The 19,938-nt window shown below is 42.6% G+C and overlaps 2 protein-coding genes across 2 annotated transcripts in view; one reads left to right on the forward strand and one right to left on the reverse strand.

Moving 5' to 3' along the window:
* The first annotated feature begins 1,329 nt into the window (after nucleotides 1-1,329).
* MED17 (mediator complex subunit 17) lies at nucleotides 1,330-14,790 on the forward strand. The gene is made up of 12 exons (XM_015828220.1): nucleotides 1,330-1,570; nucleotides 4,612-4,778; nucleotides 5,357-5,576; nucleotides 6,625-6,761; nucleotides 6,856-6,940; nucleotides 7,056-7,208; nucleotides 7,689-7,819; nucleotides 9,317-9,501; nucleotides 10,306-10,443; nucleotides 12,102-12,219; nucleotides 12,495-12,654; nucleotides 13,510-14,790. Exons 1-12 carry the CDS (start codon nucleotides 1,330-1,332, stop codon nucleotides 13,716-13,718), a joined length of 1,944 nt encoding a protein of 647 aa, XP_015683706.1. The 3' UTR covers nucleotides 13,719-14,790.
* Nucleotides 14,791-15,190: 400 nt separating this feature from the next.
* LOC107298853 (V-set and transmembrane domain-containing protein 5) overlaps nucleotides 15,191-19,938 on the reverse strand; it is a 14,960-nt gene continuing 10,212 nt past the window's right edge. The window contains 2 exon segments of the mRNA XM_029286629.1: nucleotides 15,191-15,329; nucleotides 18,289-18,426. Coding sequence (XP_029142462.1) covers nucleotides 15,286-15,329; nucleotides 18,289-18,426 — 182 coding nt within the window. The 3' untranslated portion in view covers nucleotides 15,191-15,285.

A 19,938-nucleotide genomic window follows, 5' to 3' on the forward strand; every position in this document is an offset into this window, starting at 1 on the left:
ATTAATCAGAATAGAGCTGAAATGGATCTTGGAGGTCATCTAGTCCAAACCGCCTGCTCAAGCAGGAGACCCTATAGGGGCTGATCCTAGCAGGAGAATTTCCACATGGGACGTCACTGTCTGATGTGCATCTTACCAGCCACTACTAATTCCCATTTAAGTTCAAAGGGCAATAGTTGCGAGTAGCTTAATTCAGCGGCCTTGTTTGTGAATAGTTCTAGAATGACACTACTGGTGGTCCTCATCTTACGACCACAGTTGAACCAAAAAATAATTAGTAAAATTAGTAAATGAGACATTTGTAAAGTGAGTTTTGCCCCCATTTTACAACCTTTCTGCCACTGTTGTTAAGTGAATCACTGGAGTTAAGTTATTAATAATAATGAGAAACTTCCTAACTGTGAGGACAATTAACCAGTGGAACAGCTTGCCTCCAGAAGTTGTAGGTGCTCCATTGCTGGAGGTTTTTTAAGAAGAGACTGGACAGCCACCTGTCTGAAATGGGGGAGGGGGGTTTGGACTAAAAGACCTCCAAGGTCCCTTCCAGCTATATTCTGATTGAGATTAGGGTTGCCAGGTCTGCTTCCCAAAAATAGCGGACAAGCGAGGGGGGGGGGAGGGTTAAGTAGTAAAAAAAGTAGACTGTACAGCTTTAGATTACGTACCATTTCATCATAAAGCTTTTGAATAAAAAAAATGTCCACTATTTTGTGAAAAAAAATAGTGAACATAATGTGAAAAAAGCGGACTGTCTGCTCAAATAGTGGACACCTGGCAACCCTAATTGAGATGAAGATTAGTAACATGGTTAAGTAACGTTGGCTTCTCCATTGTCTTTGCTAGTCAGAAGAGGTGATCACATGACCCCATCACATGACTGCAACGGTCGTAAATATGAGTCAGATGTCAAGCATCTGAGTTTTGATCACGTGACCATGGGGATGCCACAATGGTGGTGGGTGTGAAAAATGGTTATAAGTCCCCTTTTTCAGTGCCATTGTCACTTCGAATGGTCACTGAATGAACATTTAGTTTCGACGGCACTGAAAAAAATGGGACTTATGACCGTTTTCACGCTAATGACCGTTGTGGCGTCCCCATGGTAAACCGAGGACTACTTGTGTGTTATTCCGCGCGCGCACTCCGCCTCCTGCCCGCGGAACTCCGAGCATCTCCGCCTTCTCCTGCTGACCGCTAGGGGCCGCCGGTGCGCTCCCTCGGAATCGCGGTTTTCTGCTTGTCCCACTGCGGCCCCTGTAGTTTCTTTTGCGCATGCTCCAGCCGGGGTGGGTGTTAGGGGGTGCTGCGAGCCGCCGAGGGGGGGGAAAGATGTCGGGGCTTCAGGCGGTGCGGATCAGCATCGAGTCGGCCTGCGAGAAGCATGTGCAGGAGGTGGGCCTCGACGGGAGTGAGACGTACCTGCAGCCGCTGTCCATGTCGCAGAACCTGGCCCGCCTGGCGCAGCGCATCGATTTCAGCCAAGGCAGCTCCGGTTCCGAAGAGGACGAGCCCGCACCGGCCGGCGAGAGTCGCGAATGGCCCGGCGGGGAGGAGGAGGAGGAGGAAGAAGGTGAGGGGAGCGGGGAGAGAAGCAAGAAAGCCTTCCCGAAGGGGATGGAAAGAGGCCCCCTCAGCAAGGAAGCTCAGCAGGGTTGAAATCCGGTCAATACTTGGATGGGAGACCACCAGGAGATCCCAAGGCTGAGAGATTGGGGGGGGAGGGGAAACCCACCATAACTCCCCAAGAACATTGCATGGAGACTCTCAGCGAGGCCGTCCTGGCTTGAAAGCAGATGTTCCAATGAATAGACTAGAGCTGGAAGGGACCTTGGAGGTCTTCTAGTCCAGCCCCCTGTTCAAGAAGGAGAACCTACATCATTCCAGACAAGTGACTTGTCTAGTCTCTTCTTTAAAATCTCCAGTGATGGAGCGCCCACGATTTCTGGAGGCAAGCGGTTCCACTGGTTGATTGTCCTCACTGTCAGGAAGTTTCTCCTTAATTATCCCCCAATGTCAATGTTGTCATTTCTATTCATTGTTTTTCTTTTGTTGGTTTTCACTCCCATACTTGCCAGCCAAAGTCACAATTGTGAGATTGTGAGCAGCTCTATAAATCAATACATTAAGTAAATAAAAACAATTGGACCTTATCTTTGAAGATGCTTCAGATGCCTGCCCTAGCATATTGAATTGTGATAGGACCTTTCCCACTGCTTCAGCCCTTTCTTCCTGATAAGCCACAGGTGTGATGATCCACCCTGTTTACTCGGTGACCCTTTATTTCCCCCCCTCCCCTGTCAGGATCCATAGGATCAAGTATCATCCTTCATGCTTATGCACGTTAACTTACACAAGCACAGCTGCTGACCTCCAATCAGAATAACAGTTGGAAGGGACCTCGGAGGTCTTCTAGTCCAACCCCGTTCAAGCAGGAGACCCTATACCATTTCAGACAAGTGGCTATCCAGTTTCTTCTTAAAAGCCTCCAGTGATGAAGCACCTACCACTTCTGAAGGCCAGCTCTTCCACTAGTTAATGGTTCTCGATGATAGGAAATTCCTCCTTAGTTCCAGATTGCTTCTCTCCTTGATTAGTTTCCATCCGTTGCTTCTTGTCCTGCCCTCAGGTGCTTTGGAGAATAACGTGACCCCCTCTTCCTTGTGGCAGCCCCTCAAATACTGGAACACTGTTATCATGCCTGCCTCAATTTCGTTTAGTTTTCAGATATTTTTTTTTTTGTCACTCAGCTCCCAGATGACTCTGGGCGGTTTTACAAAGTGAACACAGAGCAAAATACAAAAGGAAGGCTATGCAGCCTAAAGCAACACCACCAACTTTGGAGGTGAGGGTGGGGATAGGAGCCCCCCCCAAAACACCACATTTTACCCACTACCTAAAGAGAACCGTTTTAGGTAGGTTTAAGTACAGTTGCTTTAATCCTGATCTGAGGATGGACGGCCTAGGTTGACTTTTAGAGCTGCCCCAAGGGAGTCTTTTTGGAGGAGCTGGGATTCTGCCTGGGTGATTAGGAGATGGACCTCTGTGTGTGTGTGTGTGTGTGTGTGCATGTTGCTGGATAACATGGTTGTTAATACAGTGCAATCCTAAATTTATTCACAAATAAGACCATTGAATTAAAATATTTGCAACCATTGCCTGATGATATGCAAGTTCTGAGGTTTTGCTTGATAAAAAATACAGGAAACCAGAAGTTGCCTTCAAGAGTTACGTGTTTATTCANAGAAAGAGAAAAGCTCCAAATATCAAAAAAGCCTTATTTTTATACCCACTTTGATTACATAAGCAATTCATCCAGCAAAGTTGACACACATAAGATAGAGATTTCACCCTTTAAGGCTGGCACACTGTAGATAAGAAGGAAGAAAGCAGAAGTAGCTAATATGTTTCCTTTTGGGTGGTTTGGGTGTTCCCCCAAGGCACCACATGTTCCCGGGTGGATTAGAATATTGGGTGTTTCCTTTGCTGTCCTTTCATGACCTCGCAATCATGGGTCTGCAAGTGGCCAGAGAGAGTGGGGCCATCTGCACGTATTCACTGTCCCCTAAGTCCGGGTCAACACTCATACTGTCCAAGGGAGTACAAAATGGAGTTCAAAGGAGTTACAAAGATCATTTAGTGCAACCTTTTCCACGGTGCAGAAAAACACGGCATTAACACATTCTGGGGCATCCGTTCTGTATCTCTGTCCATTCCACTTTTGTATAATCCAGGTGTATTGAGTCCCATTGTTCGTATGTGTGATCTGCATGAATATCCTTGACTGTGTGTGTAGTTAAGTCAGTGTCGACTCTTGGTGGCCACATACATTTTCTCCGTGATGATCTGTCCCTAACCTGGTCCTTCAGGTCTTCCAACAGCGCCCCCATTGCCAGTATAAAAGGAAAGGACAATCTTTTTAAGGAATTCTCTTTGGGTTTGCTGTTGGATTGTTTTTTAATCACCTTTGCCTTTGAGAAGCAAAGAAGGGATAGCAATTCCAGAGCTTTTCATACTACAAAGTTATACAGATAATCCTCAATTTAGAACCACAAGTGAGCCCAACATTTCTTTTGCTAAGTGAGACAGATGTTAAGTGGCTTTTGTCCCATTTTTCAACCTTCCTTGCTATAGTGCAGGGGTGTCAAATTGCCGGCCCACGGACCGGACGCACCACAAGGAAACCACGCCCACCCTGTTGCCAGCAATGGGGAAAAAGCTCCAATACGTCGCACGACGTCACGAGTTTGACATGTCTGCTATAGTGAATCACTGAAGCTATTAAATTTGTAACACAGTTTGTTAAGTGAATCTGGCTTCCCCATTGATTTTGTGTGTCAGAAGGTCACAAAAGGTGATCACATGACTCCTGGACACAGCAACCGTGATAAATACACGTCGTTGCCGAGCGTCCAAATTTTGATCGTGTGATCATGGGAATGCTGCAGTGGTGGTGTGAAAAATAGTCACAAGTCACTTCTTACAGTGTTGTTGTAACTTCAACTGGTCACTAAATGAACTATTGTAAATCGAGGACCACCTGTGATAGGATTGATTTAAGAAAGTTCCAATAGTAGTTTACTCTTGTTTTCCTCCTGTGCTTATGTTTTTCAGGCCTGATAAAATTTCAGCCTTCTCTGTGGCCTTGGGATTCAGTACGGAATAACATAAGGAGTGCTTTGACAGAGATGTGTGTGCTTTACGACGTCCTCAGCATAGTCAAAGATAAAAAGTTTATGACTCTAGACCCAGTTGTACAAGAATCACTTTCCCAAAAGCAGGTATTAGGCATAATTTCTCTTTATTCTGTTCAAATATTTGTTCCAAGTTTCTTATCTTGGCTTGTAAAGAGTTTGCCCAGGGCTTTGGCAAGGGTGGATGAAGCCTATGTAGATTTATTTGGTTGGTTTCTGTCCACTTTTTTTGTCACATTTCCCATATTCATTATTGTTTATTGAAGGGGTGGGTCCTGGTTTTAATACTTTTTATCTGTAGTCACCCAGAGCCATCGGGACTCAGGTAGCATATACATTTAAATAGTACAACTGTACTATAATTATTATGATATCAATAAACGATGATCTTCACTCTAAATATATCCTAATTCAGGGTTGGATAATTTTTGTGCTTTTGTGTCTGGGGACAATAAATGCCACAACCATTATCCATGGTGGTTGCATGTGATGGTCATAAACATCTGGAGGCATCTGATTTCATATTGCTGTATTAAATAAATGAGGTCAGATTACTTCAGCCACTCGCATTAACGATGGGAGCAAATGTAGAAATATCCTTTCCGTCTATTATCTGACAGAGAAGATTGCATTTAAATTGATTTTGGTTTTTTCTTCATTTCTAGAATCCTCAGGTTTTGCAGCTGCTCTCCAAGAAAAAGTACTTAGCTGGAGCAGCCCAGATTCTTCTGAAAGGAGCAGAAAGGTTGACTAAATCAGTTGCTGAAAACCAAGAAAATAAGCGGCAAAGAGATTTCAACTCAGAATTGCTCAGGTTGAGGCAGCATTGGAAGCTGAGGAAAGTGGGAGATAAAATCCTTGGAGATTTGAGCTACAAGAGTGCAGGTGAAGCCAGGAGGGCATAACTTCTGTACTGTTATTTACACTACTAGACAACCATTTGGACAATCAGTTGGACATTATTTGACAACCATTTGTCTGAAGTGACATATAGGGTTTCCTGCCTGAGCAGGGGGCTGGACTAGAAGACCTCCAAGGTCCCTTCCAACTCTGTTATTATTTATATATATACAGCTAGTCCTTGACTTACCTTGGCCACAATTAAGCCCAAAATTTCTAGGACAACAGATGCTAAGTGAGTTTTGCCCCATTTTATGACCTTTTTTGCCCCAGTTGTTAAGTGAATCGCTGCAGTTGTTAAATAAGTAACATGATTGTTAAGTGTATCTGGCTTCCCCCATGACTTGGCTTGTCACACAGTTACAAAAGGTGATCACATGACTTGGGGAAACAGCAGCCGTCATAAATATGAGTCAGTTGCCAACCGTCTGAAATTTGATCACATGACTATGGAGATCCTGCAGTGGTCATTAGTGTGAAAAATGGGTCACATTTTTCAGGGCCACTGTAACTTTGAATGATCACTAAATGAACTGTTTTTAAGTGGAAAACTGCCTGTACGTATCATAGATATTGGGTAACTGTTGATGGAGATAATGTGGATGCGTGCCATGAAAAAAATATTTTTAAATTCAGCTTTATCATAATATAAATGATGAAGAAAGTAGGAACCAGTATGTTTTGCTCGATTAATAACTCCTTGTCCCTTTAGAGATTAGATGGAGTTGCTTTAATCCAAGACAATTTTCTTTGAAGTGGTATTTGATAAGATAAGATAAGATAACCTTTATTGTCATTTTTTTACTGGGCACAATGGCACACGTCAAAAAATGAAATTTAGTTGCCCGTTCTCAAAGTGAAACACATACATGACACATACCTAAAACATACCAAATACAACATATGTATACAAAACACGCCTATTATGTCTACAGTCTATGCACACAGGGAAAGGGGCAAACATGTACGGGATATTTCAGATCTCTGTAATGTAAAATATAAAGCACTGTTGCAACTTCTCTTGTTTATAAAGGGTCTCTCTTTCCTCATCATGGCACATTTGAGGTCATAAAAAACACAGACATTGATCTGGATAAAAAGATTCCTGATGATTACTGCCCTCTAGCTGTTCAAATTCCAAGTGATTTGGAAGGTTCTGCCTATATTAAGGTTTGTCAAGATTATTTGTTTATGCATTGATTTGATTAAAATGCCTAGGGGAAAAAAACAGAATCTAACATTGTTTGTTTTTTTTAACATTTAGGTATCTATTCAGAAACAAGCACCAGATATAGGGGACCTTGGGATAGTCAATCTGTTTAAAAAACCTATTTTGAAATCTAAGCCAGGTATTGTTTCAGAATGTAAATTGTTATATTTCAGAGAAGCATACACGTTTGCATAAACAGAGCAGTTCATTTTCTATTTTTTTACTGATTTGTAAATAACGATTCTCTTATTCAGGGGCTCTGCACTGGCAAACAAAACTGGAGACCGCACAGAACGTTCTGTTATGTAAAGAAATATTTGCTCAGCTTTCTCGGGAAGCCGTGCAAATCAAATCACAAATCCCTCACATTGTTGTGAAGAACCAAATCATTTCCCAGCCCTTCCCAGGTAAGATTTAAGACAGTATTAAAAAGCTGAATTTGATCCACTTGTTTGTTTGAATGAATAGACAGGATTCCATTTGAAATGCATTTGAAGCATTTTATTTGGTTCAAATTTATGTCCATTATTCTGGCTCCTCAACATTACTGTTTCTATCCATGTAGACAGGGATGACTCAGATACATGACATGGACTGAACTTAACCAAACTATTGATCCTTCCTTCCTTCCTTCCTTCCTTCCTTCCTTCCTTCCTTCCTTCCTTCCTTCCTTCCTTCCTTCCTTCCTTCCTTTCTTCCTTCCTTCCTTCCTTCCTTCCTTCCTTCCTTCCTTCCTACCTACCTACCTACCTACCTACCTACCTACCTACCTACGTACACCCTAATATTTAAGAAATCAGTTATTTCTTATAGACAACCAGAATGTAATAACACTCCAAGATGCAGTTCACAGACATGCGTACACATTTTTGCATTTCATTTTGTAGGATTGCAGCTCTGCATTTCCTTGTGTCACTCCTCAGAAGACAAGAAATCCCAGAAATCTACTTCTGAGAAACAGGGTCCAGAGGATCATCTTTACGTTCTGGAGCATAATCTGCACCAACTGATCAGAGAGGTAAAGAACTTTACTACAGCCGAGTTTGGCTTCAGATTCTCCCTTTTTCACTGAATGTTGTGAGGCTTTTAGGAGTATAAAAGTTTCGTGTTCAACACATTCCCCAAAATGGAACCTCTTGCAGATGCTGAACACGGCATGACTTACAAGCAGCCTGTGTTTATCTCAGCTATGAGATTGGACGTGGAAAGATGGATATGTGTGGCTGCACCTTAGGCCTATCTGTCTCTTTAAGGACCCCACCATGGAAGGCATTATGAGCTGGCCCTTTAAAAAGAGCTTGACTACAACCGAGTGCATAATGAACATAGGAAGATCCCAAAAGAGACCCAGAAGTAGAGTGGCAGATTTTAAAATGGGGAGTTGAAGAACATCGACATAGCTGAGTGTTTAGTCAAGTCCTCGGCGGTGATCCGAGGACAGTGAGAGCAATTGAGCAGCCCAGAGAACCAACGTTGGGGAGAAGCCAAAGTTGCTGGTCCTGAGAGCAGCCCGGGGTATTTGCAGTGCAGAACGTTCCATTATGTGGGGACAAAGAACCACATAGAGCAGTGGTTCTCAACCTTTTTATGCTGCGACCCCCAACCGGTCTTAAGTCGAGGACTAAACCGGTCTTAAATCGAGGACTAAACTGGTCGTAAGTCGAGGACTAAACCGGTCGTAAGTCGAGGATTACCCAACCGGTCGTAAGTCGAGGACTTTCCCTGTCCGGGAGCGCCGCGCATCTGTGGTTCCGCCCCCTGCACCGGCCGAGGCGTAGCTGGCAAGCGGCAGAGACGGAGCAGGCCGACCACCAGCTGGCCCAGCCCAAGGGAGGTAAGGCACCCGCCGGAAAAGGGGAAAAAAATGGCGGACAGCCTTGCTTGGCGACCCCTGTGAAATGGTCGATCGACCCCAAATGGGGTCGCGACCCATAGGTTGAGAACCGCTGGACTAATGGAACACTTCAAGGAAATTCCAGGCATATTTATTCTGAAAAAGTCTGTAATCATGGACACATTATCGGCACATATTGAATGGGTGCCAGAATCTGAATTTCTCTTGCTTGCGTCTAACTTTTCTTGCTAAACCCCTCCCTTATTTTGCAGTCATAAGTCACATCTTCCAATTAGCCCGGAGGGCAAAGATTCACTTGCTTTCCTTATCAATCTCCTCCCTTTCTCTGTCATCTGAATTAACTCTAAAAATACCAGACAGTTCTGTATATCTTGTCAAAGCAATAATATCCCACATTAACAGCGTTGACACATGAAATATTTTGCACGTACAGGGAGTCCTCGATTTATGACCGCAACGGAACCTGGAATTTCCATCGTAAATCATGACAACAGTAAGTCAAGGCATCCCCTTGACTAGGCCCAATTTTGATGACGTTTATTGTGGCAGTCATTAAGTAAAACCTGTGGGTCATCGAGAGAAAGCTGCTGTAACTCTTTGATGGCGACAAGAAAGTTCGTAAAATGGGACAAAACTCACAACGTGTCTTTTTCCTCCCAGTTTCACAAGCAGACCCTGAGCAGCAACATGATGCCTCATCCGGCGAGTGCGCCTTTCGGCCACAAAAGAATGAGACTGGCAGGACCTCAGGCTTTTGATAAGAATGAAATCAGCTCCTTGCAGCCCAGCGAGGGGCTGCTGGAGAAGATCATCAAGCAGGCAAAGCACATCTTTCTGAGACGCGCGTAAGTAGCCACCTACGTGCGGCGTGTTCCCTTGTAACTAATAGCGATCTGCTCTTTCCTACGTAGTCGAATCAGTGCCCATTTCTTGTATTCCTTTATTGTTGAAAGGTAGTCCTCAACTTAACAACCATAATGGAATCCAAAATTTCGGTTGCTCAGCAAGGCAGTTCTTTTCACCCCATTTTATGACCTTTTTGCCACAGTTGTTAAGCAAAAACTCTGCTGTTCTTAAGTGAACCATTGACTTTGCTTGTCAGAAGCTGGCTGGGAAGGTTGAAAAATGGTGGTTGTTAAGTGAATCGTGGTCATTCAGCAAAACGTGCTTCCCCCCCCCCCCTTGAATCTGCTTGTTGGGAAGGTTACAAACGGTGGTCACGTGACCCCAGGACAATGCAGCTGTCACAAATACATGCCAGTTGCCAAGTGACCAAATTTTGATCACGTGACCCTGGGGAGGGTGCCATGGCCGTAGGTGTGAAAACCGGTCATATATCACTTTTTTTTAATGCCGTTGTAACTTCAAATGGTCATAAAATGAATGGTTGTAAGTCAAGGACTATATGTATACATGCCAAAGCTAGCGAATGCCATGAAGTATTTAGCATTCAAAGGTACAACGTCCTAACATCAATTAGGAAGCAAATGCACTTAGTATAAAGGAATGGCAGTTTTGATGGCCTTGCAGGATGCTTCTAAATCAGTTTCTCAACCTTGGCCATTTGAAGCGGCGTGGACTTCAACTCCCAGAATTCCCCAGCCTTGTTCTGAACTACAACTCTACGATGGGATTTTATATCATTTTAGAACCGCTCGAACAATTGACAGTCTTGCCAGCAGAATCGAGGATCCCCAGATCCAAGCCCACTGGTCCAACATCAACGACGTGTACGAGTCGAGCGTCAAGGTTCTCATCACATCCCAGGGTTATGAGCAGATATGCAAGTAAGCGTAAAAACAGGGACCACATTTATGCCTTGCCTTCTTTTAGCAGAAAAATCACAGGTAATCTTCGACACGATGGCCTTAACGGAGCCTGCCCATTGCAGTTGTATGTTGTGGCAATTGTAAAACAGATCTGTCATGTGACCAGTCCTGATTTTTACAACATTTTTCACAACAGTTATTAAGGGAGCCAGTGGTTCTCTATTGGTGTGGTTTAGCCTAAAACCAGAAGTGAGCGCTGGGGGTTTTGGAAAACCATCGTAAAACAGTCATGTGACCATCTTGTTGTTGCAAACGGCAGTAAATGCAGCTATGTCGTCAAGTTCGGTCCCATAACTGTGGAGGAGGCCCAACTATTAAGAGCTTCGGAACTAGGCTGTAACTAGCCCCAAGGTAGATCTGTCGTAACTTTGAACCGTCATTAAGCAACCAGTTGTAAGTCGAGGACTACCTGTGTTGGACATTCTTATAGTTTCTCAGTTGGGGTGGAATCTGGAAATGTGACTATCCAGATTCCACCCCAACTGGGACCAGCTCATTTCACAGCTTCCTGAGCTAGTTTAAAAAAGATGTAAAAAAGATGTTGAAACTCTAGAAAGAGTACAGAGAAGAGCAACAAAGATGATTAGGGGACTGGAGGCTAAAACATATAAGGAATGGTTGCTGGAATTGGGTATGTCTAGTTTAATGAAGAGAAGGACGAGGGGGGACATGATAGCAGAGTTCCAATATCTCAGGGGCTGCCACAAAGAAGAGGGAATGAAGCTATTTTCCAAGGCACCTGAAGGCAGGACAAGAAGCAACGGATGGAAACTGATCAAGGAGAGAAGCAACCTAGAACTAAGGAGAAACTTCCTGATAGTTAGAACAATTAACCAGTGGAACAACCTGCCTCCAGAAGCTGTGAATGCTCCAAGACTGGAAGTTTTTAAGAAGAGACTGGACAGCCATTTGTCCGAAATGGTATAGGGTTACCTGCCTGAGCAGGGGGTTGGACTTGATGACCTCCAAGGTCCCTTCCAACTTTTTTTTTTTTATTATTATTATTATTATTATTATTATTATTATTATTATTATTATTATTATTATTATTATTATTATTATAGTGGAAATTCAGCTGATGATAGCAAGTGGCAGTGATTGCAGTCCATTGTGGGATATCTTGTCTCATAAAGCAGAAGTGACTGTTTGGGAAAAGCAGTTTTATTCCATCAGGGTTTTGCCTACTAGCTAGCTAGCATTTCTTGTTTTTACGTCACGTTTATGCCTGAGCTGTGTGCTTGGTCACTCTTGCGTTTTTATTATTCTTTATTTCTCTATGCTTTTACATAGCAGTAAGGCTCTCAATAATGCATTGACACTAATACGGTGGGATAAAAATTCCCATGTGAGAAGCATTCATTTGCTAGCTAGTATTGCAAATTGCTTTTATTATGGAGACGAAAACAATTTGCAATACTAGCTAGCAAATGAATGCTGCTCACATGGAAATTTTTATCCCACTGTATTAGCGTTTGACTATGTTTGACTTAATTTCACTTTGATTTAAAGATAATTATGCTTAAAGGAACACTTTTTATTACAGAGCAAGGTAATTTGTTTTGACTTTAGCACTCTGTAATACAACACTTGTAATGATATCTTGTGATTTTTCAAAGGTCTATTCAACTGCAATTGAATATTAGCATTGAACAGATCAGAGTAGTACACAGAGATGGAAGAGTGATCACACTGTCCCATCAAGAGCAAGAATTACAAGATTTTCTTCTTTCTCAGGTAAAAAGCGAAAAAAATTTCCCCCTTGTTTGCGTGGACCCGTTTTTTGTTTTTTTTTACTAGAACTGACTTACTAAGATAGCAAAGTCTTCATTCCATTATTATTGTAAAGGAGATTAATTAAAATGCCAACAGTTAAAGAGGTTAACTAAACTACCAAGAATTATGTTAGCATAGCTCATAAAGTAAGTGATTGGTATTTTGAGAGAATGTAACAGAAGCTAAAAAAAATAAAACAGCTAAAACTTTTTTTTCTTTTTTTAAAATAATTCCAGATGTCACAACATCAGATTCTTGCAGTTCAGCAGCTGGCAAAGGTTATGGGTTGGCACGTGCTCAGTTTCAGTAACCATGTGGGGCTGGGCCCAGTAGAAAGCATTGGCAATGCCTCTGCCATAACGATAGCATCGCCTAATGGAGATTACGCTGTTTCAGGTATTGGTAATTTAATTCATGGAGAATTACACTTCTTCCTGTGCATCACTTAAATAGAATGGAATGTTATTCCCTAAAATAGTAAATGCACGACTGTATATTCTGTAATTGTAGGGTTTATAGAAAAGCTTTTAGGTTAGGTACAGTAGTCTTAATTTTTATTTACAGATTTAATTACTGTGCAAGCAGTGAATCACTGCAGTTGTTAAGTGGATCACACGGTCTATAAGCAGATCCATCTTCCTCCATTGATTATACTTAATTGGAAGCTAGTTGGGAAGGTCACAAATGATCACATGGCCCCAGGACATGGCAGTCATCACAAATGCATGCCATCTGCCAAGCACCTGAATTTTGATCACATGAAATAGGGATGCTGTGATGGTTGAAAAGTATGGCACCGGTCATAAATTACTTTGTTCATTGCTGTTGTAATTTTGAACATTTGCTAAATGAATGGTTGTAAGTCAAGAACTGCCTATAGCAGGGGTAGGCAACCTCAGCTCTTTTATGACTCGTGGACTTCAACTCCCAGAATTCCTGAGCCAGATGGCTCAGCTTGGAAACCTCTCCCTTTCCCCTCAGCATAGCTGACTCAGGAATTCTGGGAGATGAAGTCCACGAGTCATAAAAGAGCCGAGGTTGCCTACCCCTGGCCTATAGTATAGCGCAGATTATTTTCTACACTTAGTGTTCTTTCCAGAGGAATCCAGAACAGTTTGTAAAAGAATAGTAAAAAAACAAACAAAAAACCCCCCAATAGTAAACAATTCTAAAATGAAAACTTTTAAGAGAGGATTTGGTTGAAAGAACGGTCTAAAAGCAGTTACAGTGTGGTTTCCCTTTCTCGTGCAGTACGTAACGGTCCAGAAAGTGGCAGCAAAATCATGGTGCAGTTCCCACGGTGCCAGTGCAAAGATCTCCCTAAAAGTGACGTGTTGCAAGACAACAAATGGAACTACCTGCGTGGCCCTTTCAAAGAAGTCCAGTGGAACAAAATGGAAGGGCGTAACTTTGTATACAAAATGGAGCTCCTCATGGCCGCCCTGACTCCATGCTCCTAGGTTAGCGGATAATCCAAGGAGGCGATTCTGAGACCAGCATGAGCAAAGTGAGTGTGAGAACAGCACATACATTCCAGGAAGCAATCTGTTTCTGATAACTCCATGGATTTCTCTTCAGTGATATTTGATTGCAATCTTTTATTGCCTATACCGGATACAGTCAGTCCTGCAAGTTCTGAATATTCAGTTAAACTGTGTGACAGCTTTTGAAATAATTAGTCACGTTACCGAAGTTCAAACTTTATTAAATACTTTATTGGAAACTTTGTACAAAGGATAGCAGGTTTACATGTATGTTTTGTCTTAGCTGTTTAAATTGCTTGGTTACATCTTTTGAACAAATGGACTAATATCCTATTCACAAGAAGAATCCAGAATTTTATTTGGGTCAAACTAGCATTTTGCCATAGCTATTCTTGGTTTGGCTTGCTCAAGAGCAGAAATGGTGACATTACTGAAAAATCACTTGCAGATTGGGGTACGTTTTTCTTCTTCTTCATTTTTACACTTAAAAATGAGTGTAAAAGGTTTACCAACTTGTTCAGCCCATCCAGGACTAACGTGCTGGTGAAATAAAAATTGATAATATCCATTTGGCTGAAGGCCTTGCCACAACTTGGTAGCAGGAAACAATGAGAAAAAAATACAAAAATAAATGGAATGTTTAATGTTGCCTTCATCAGATATTGGAAAGTTAACGATACCACAAATTTCCGTATTATAATAATAACCTGTTGGGTTTTTAAATCCATCAGTAACTTTTTGATGGTGGGACCTAAAACCAGGATAATGTGTTTTTCAATATAATTTAATAAAGAATTGCAGTTTTTCTAAAAGCAATGTGGTCTTCTACTGGGTGGTGTGGTGGCCTAGAGGTGGAGCTCTCACCTAACCATCAGAAGGCTGTGTTTGATCCTAGGTCACAACGGATATTTTTCTCTCTCTCTGCGCAATGAATTATTGTCTGCTGCAAACTCCAGGTAGGCGTCAGGAAGGGCATCTGGCCGGTAAACGCTTGAGCTGCGTTCAGTCATCCTGACTCCATCCCGCTGTAAGGGATTATAGGGTCATTTAAAAAAAAAAAAGTGTTGTATGGATTCAAGGCTTTTGTACCCTTCTTCTGACATGTTCTGCTGAATCGTAGCATCTTGATGTTATCAGAGAAAATTCGATGTCTTGTGAACGTGTAGGCCAGGGGTAGGCAACTTGGCTCTTTTATGACTCATGGACTTCAACTCCCAGAATTCCTGAGTCAGCTATGCTGACTCAGGAATTCTGGGAGTTGAAGTCCATGAGTCATAAAAGAGCCGAGGTTGCCTAGGCAGACCTGTAGGAACTGCAAGTCTTTTTTTTGAAATGAGTCCATTATAAATTATGATGTGGAAAGGACAGCATTTCTCAAACCTTCTGTGTATCACCTTCACGGACCTGGTGCCTTTTCTGCTTCAGAAAACTGTGTTTGACAAAATGGATATGCTCGGTCTTTTGTTTACCAATCGTGTTTTTCATGCTTTGCTTCTTCTTGAGGTAGAAAACTGATTTGTGTCTATGTTACAGTATTGTACAGCTAACACCCCATTGTTTGAAGCTCTGTCTCTTCAGTTTCGCTTACTGTAAATGAAAGGAAGGACACAGTTGATTAAGACTGGATCAGGCAGCAAGGAAGCAGTCAGAAATAAAGACCTATAGTAGTTGGATTGATTGTATACCCAACCTCTTGAGAAGCATGGACAATTAGTGAGCGGAGAACTAGAATTGACAGACTGGCTGGATTGTACCCCTTTCCAAATCTGTTGTCATGGTTCTGAAAGAAGAAGCTTTTCAAAGAACTTTGAGGCATTGTTTACCTTAAAGAATCCTTTTACTGCTACATAGCACGTACATAATGAAGCCAAAAACTGAATTCTCCTCCCCTCAATCACCCGTAACAAAGCATAACTCACTCCTTCATTTAACAGTCATCAATCACGTTCTCCAATTAGTTTGAAGTGTGAACTTTCCCTCCTGTATCTCCTCTGGTTACAACTAACCTTGGATAATACTGTACTGAAATATTGTTATGGCTAACTATTCCCCAAGTACATTCTTTCCCCCTCCCTTCCCACACTATCTACCTTTAACTCTAGAAGTAATACACAGGTTAACTAGAGAATGTCTGCTTCTTCATATATTGTCAAGCAAGAACATCGGATGTTAGCAGCCTTGACATCTGTATTGATTAATTCCAACTCTTATTCTTTTCCAGTTAGGATCTGGCCTTCAATTTCTGCCTTTACAAGTGATTTTTTAAAAAAAATGTGGAAGCCAACTCAGAAATTAAATCCACTTCTCCACCCAAAACGTAAATCTCACATATATCTAATCACCTGGAATACACCACTCAATATCATCATTTAGTACATGAAGGCTAATCTCTAATCTGCTCTATTGTTAAGAGAAGGCTACAGAGAAGAAATATGAAAGAGGAGGAAAAATGGAGGCTTTTTCAAGCTGCTGAGAGGTTTCCCACATGGGAAATCTGGCCTCTCCATTGAGCAGACCCCGTCAGAAAGAAAGGTGAGAAACAAAACCCTTTGTTTTTGTGCTTTAATTTAGGCTAAAATGTGATTGCCTCAACTTTTGGCTCAGGGCAGTGATGGCGAACCTTTTAGAGACAGAATGCCCAAAAACTGCCTCGCCTCTGCCCCGCCCCCTCTCCTGACCGCAGGGCCACCCACCACCTCCACGACCCACCACAGATTGCCCAGGTGGCCCAGTAGTGTCATGGCGGCCGTGCCCTCTGTTCGCGCCCCACAGCATCATCTGTACGCGATGGGGCGCGAGGGCAGAGTCTTGTCCCTGCTGCCTGGCTGCATGTCCTTGGCTGCGCTGTTCTGCGCAGGCTGCGGCCAGGGCAACTCTCCTTTGGGGGGGGCTGCTGGTGAGGAGGGGGCCACAGGGTGGCGGGGCTGGGGCGACGGCGTGTGTGCCCACAGAGAGGGCTCTGGGTGCCACCTCTGGCACCCCTGCCATAGGTTCGCCACCACTGGCTCAGTATTATATGAATGCAAGCAATTGGGGTTAACTCAATATGCTAGAAAGGTGTCATGTAGCCTAAGGGTCTCAACTTTATCAGGCCATGGACTCTATTAGTTAAAACTATGGGACTCTTGATCAAGAGGCAAAGCTCTAGTGATTAAAAATTGGCTGTGTTTGTGTGAATCAATCCCTCCCTCCCTTCCTCAGAACTCCAGGGTTTTGTGGAATATAGTTTGAAAAACTCTTCTGGGCGTTCAGAATACAGAATGATATATTTAAATTCATAGAACTACAGAGTTCAGAGGGACTTTAGAGATCGCGTAGGATCCACTACACTACACCATCTCTGACCGATGATCATCTGGCTTCTATTTCAAGGCTTCCAGCGAAGGAGATCTCATCACTTTATGTGGTAGCTCATTCTGGGAGCTAATAGTTCCTGTAATCCAGGAACTTCTTCCTAACATCTAGCCTTGTGGTTTTGAGCCATCAGTCCTTCCTTTTAAGTAAATAAGAGGACAAGGCAAGCTTCCATATAATTAAAAAAACTGCTATACTAGCATACCTTCCAACAATTCTGTCTTCTGCAAGCTAAACGTAACTGGGTTTACGAAAAGCAGCAATGTCTCCAATGTAAGCAGTTTGACAGTGGGAGCAATTATCCAGAACAGAAAGAGGTCTCCATTTGCTATCTATGATGCGATTAGGATTTCTCCTTGAGCAGGGTGGACTCGTCTAAATTTGTGTTTCTCAACTTCAGCAGCTTTTAAGATGTGTTGACTTCAACTCCCAGAATTCCCCAACTAGATTCTTGAAAGTTGCTGATACTGGTTAACACTGGTCTAAATTGTTTCTTCCAGGTCAGCGATCTTAAATAACTTCAGGGCAAAGAGATGCGAAGTTTAGAAACCAAGAAAAGAGGAAAGAAAGGAATGGAGGGGTTTCCCCCCCCCCCTTTTCTAGTGATTGACTGCTCAATTTGTTTTATCTTGTCGAAAACAAAACAATGAATAAATATATTTTAAGAGAGCTACTTTGATGCAGGGGTTAAAGGCACCAGCCTAGATCAGGGGTAGGCAACCTTGGTTCTTTTATGACTCGTGGACTTCAACTCCCAGAATTCCTGAGCCAGCACAGCTGGCTCAGGAATTCTGGGAGTTGAAGTCCACGAGTCATAAAAGAGCCAAGGTTGCCTACCCCTGGTCTAGCTATTGGAATAATACGAGTTCTAATCCTATTTTAGGCATAAAGCCAGCTGAATGACTTGACCAGCACTCTCTCTAAGTCCTAAGAAGACGACAATGGCAAACCGCTTCTGAAATTTTGCCAAGAAAACTGCAAGGATTTGTTCAGATTGAACACTGATATAATGATGTGCATGCTGCACATGCATGCACAGACACACACAGAGAGAGAGAGAAACATTTAAAAGACAGCCTCCAAAGGTGAAAAAATATGAAAGGGAAACTAGCACAACAAAATCCAGCAAGAAGACTTGGGGTTTTCCTTCCCCAATCTGTTAAGTAAGTCTATGGTGTCAAATGAGCATTACCTCTGAGTTGCTGCCTCTCTGTTTGCAGAAAGTGCACATATTTATTGCATAACCACATCAAGCAGATCAGGACAGCAGACGCAGCAATGAGAAAGGCAAAGAAGACGACCACAAAATGCAAGTCTTCATAGAGAATTTCTAAGGAAGGGAGACACACAGTGCAGTGAGGTTTGACCACACAAATACATCAGCTTCACTTAAGCTGCTGGGAAATGCAATTCCAGACTTCCATCAGCCTTTCTGGCTTTCTCCTCACCATTCCCCCCTCCCCACGCACCTTGCAGAGACGCAAACATACACGTACCACTTTTTCCCTCTAAAATTTAAAGGGACAAGAAAAAATATATTTAAAATAAAAAATCATAGTATTGCATTATGAAGTGTTTTCTGTGCAAGTAGAAAAGCTGAAGAAACACAGGAGAAGAGCTAAGCTTCAATATATGTTGACCCATGCTGTTTGCTTTACTTCAAGATGTGTAGGTTTTGTAGATACAATCATGGATTAATATCAGGGTTATAATGTATGTGACATAAAATTCCTGGAACTATCTTGGTTTCTTTCTACCCGCCTATGGTCATCTGCAGGTCAAAATATGTAGAATAATGGACATGATATGATCAAAATCCTGCTCGTGGATGGAACAGAAAATTCAAATGGCCCACTCCCCACACATATACATTTCCTGATCTTTAGAAAGTCAGTGACAGGGGTGTCCACAAAATTTAATCAGGAATCAAGATGGTGTTTCCAACAGTGCAGTTCAACTTTTGTAGCTCACAAGCCAATAAAGCCCTTGAAAGCTTCTTAAGTAAACCAAAAGACCCAGGACCCCAGAAGCAAAAATAGGGAGCCATCTATAATACAGGTAGTCCTTATGACCATAATAGAGCCCAATTTTTTTTTTGCTAAGCAAAACATTAAGTGAATGTTGCCCTATTTTACGACTTTCCTGCCACAGTTGTTAAGTGAATCACTGTGGATGTTAAATTAGTGACACATTTGTTAAGTGAATTTGGCTTCTGCCTCCCCATTGTCAGGTCACAAAAGGTGATCACATGACTCTGGGACCTTGCAAGCATCATAAACATGGAGAATTGTTGCCAGGCGTCTGAATTTTGATCACATGACCTTGCAAGAGTTGTAAGTGAAAAACAGTCATAAGTCACTTTTTCCTGTGCTGTTGTAACTTTGAACGGTCACTAAATTTATTTATTTATTTATTTATTAAATTTATATACCGCCCTATTTTCCTTACGGGACTCAGGGCGGTGAACAGGCGATACTAAAAACCACGATAATAAATAAATAGTTTATGTTCTAAAATCGAATTAAATAACAGGCCTGTTCTAAAAACACACCCATACAAAAACCCCCACTGAAACATAATCAAACTACGCCAGGCCGGCCGCACGGAATAGATGGACCTTCAGGGCTCGGCGAAAAAGGCGCAGGTCCGCAACTGTACGTAGGTCGGGGGTAGGTCATTCCAGAGGGCAGGAGCTGCCACAGAGAAGGCTCTCCCCCTGGGGGTCGCCAGCCGGCATTGTCTGGCCGACGGCACCCTAAGGAGGCCCTCTCTGTGGGAGCGGACTGGTCGAAGGGAGGTGTTTGGTAGGAGGCGGTCTTGCAAATACCTAGGTCCATTGCCA

Source organism: Protobothrops mucrosquamatus, unplaced genomic scaffold, assembly GCF_001527695.2.
Source record: "Protobothrops mucrosquamatus isolate PMUCROS unplaced genomic scaffold, P.Mucros_1.0 scaffold4336, whole genome shotgun sequence".
Taxonomy (NCBI): Eukaryota; Metazoa; Chordata; class Lepidosauria; order Squamata; family Viperidae; genus Protobothrops; species Protobothrops mucrosquamatus.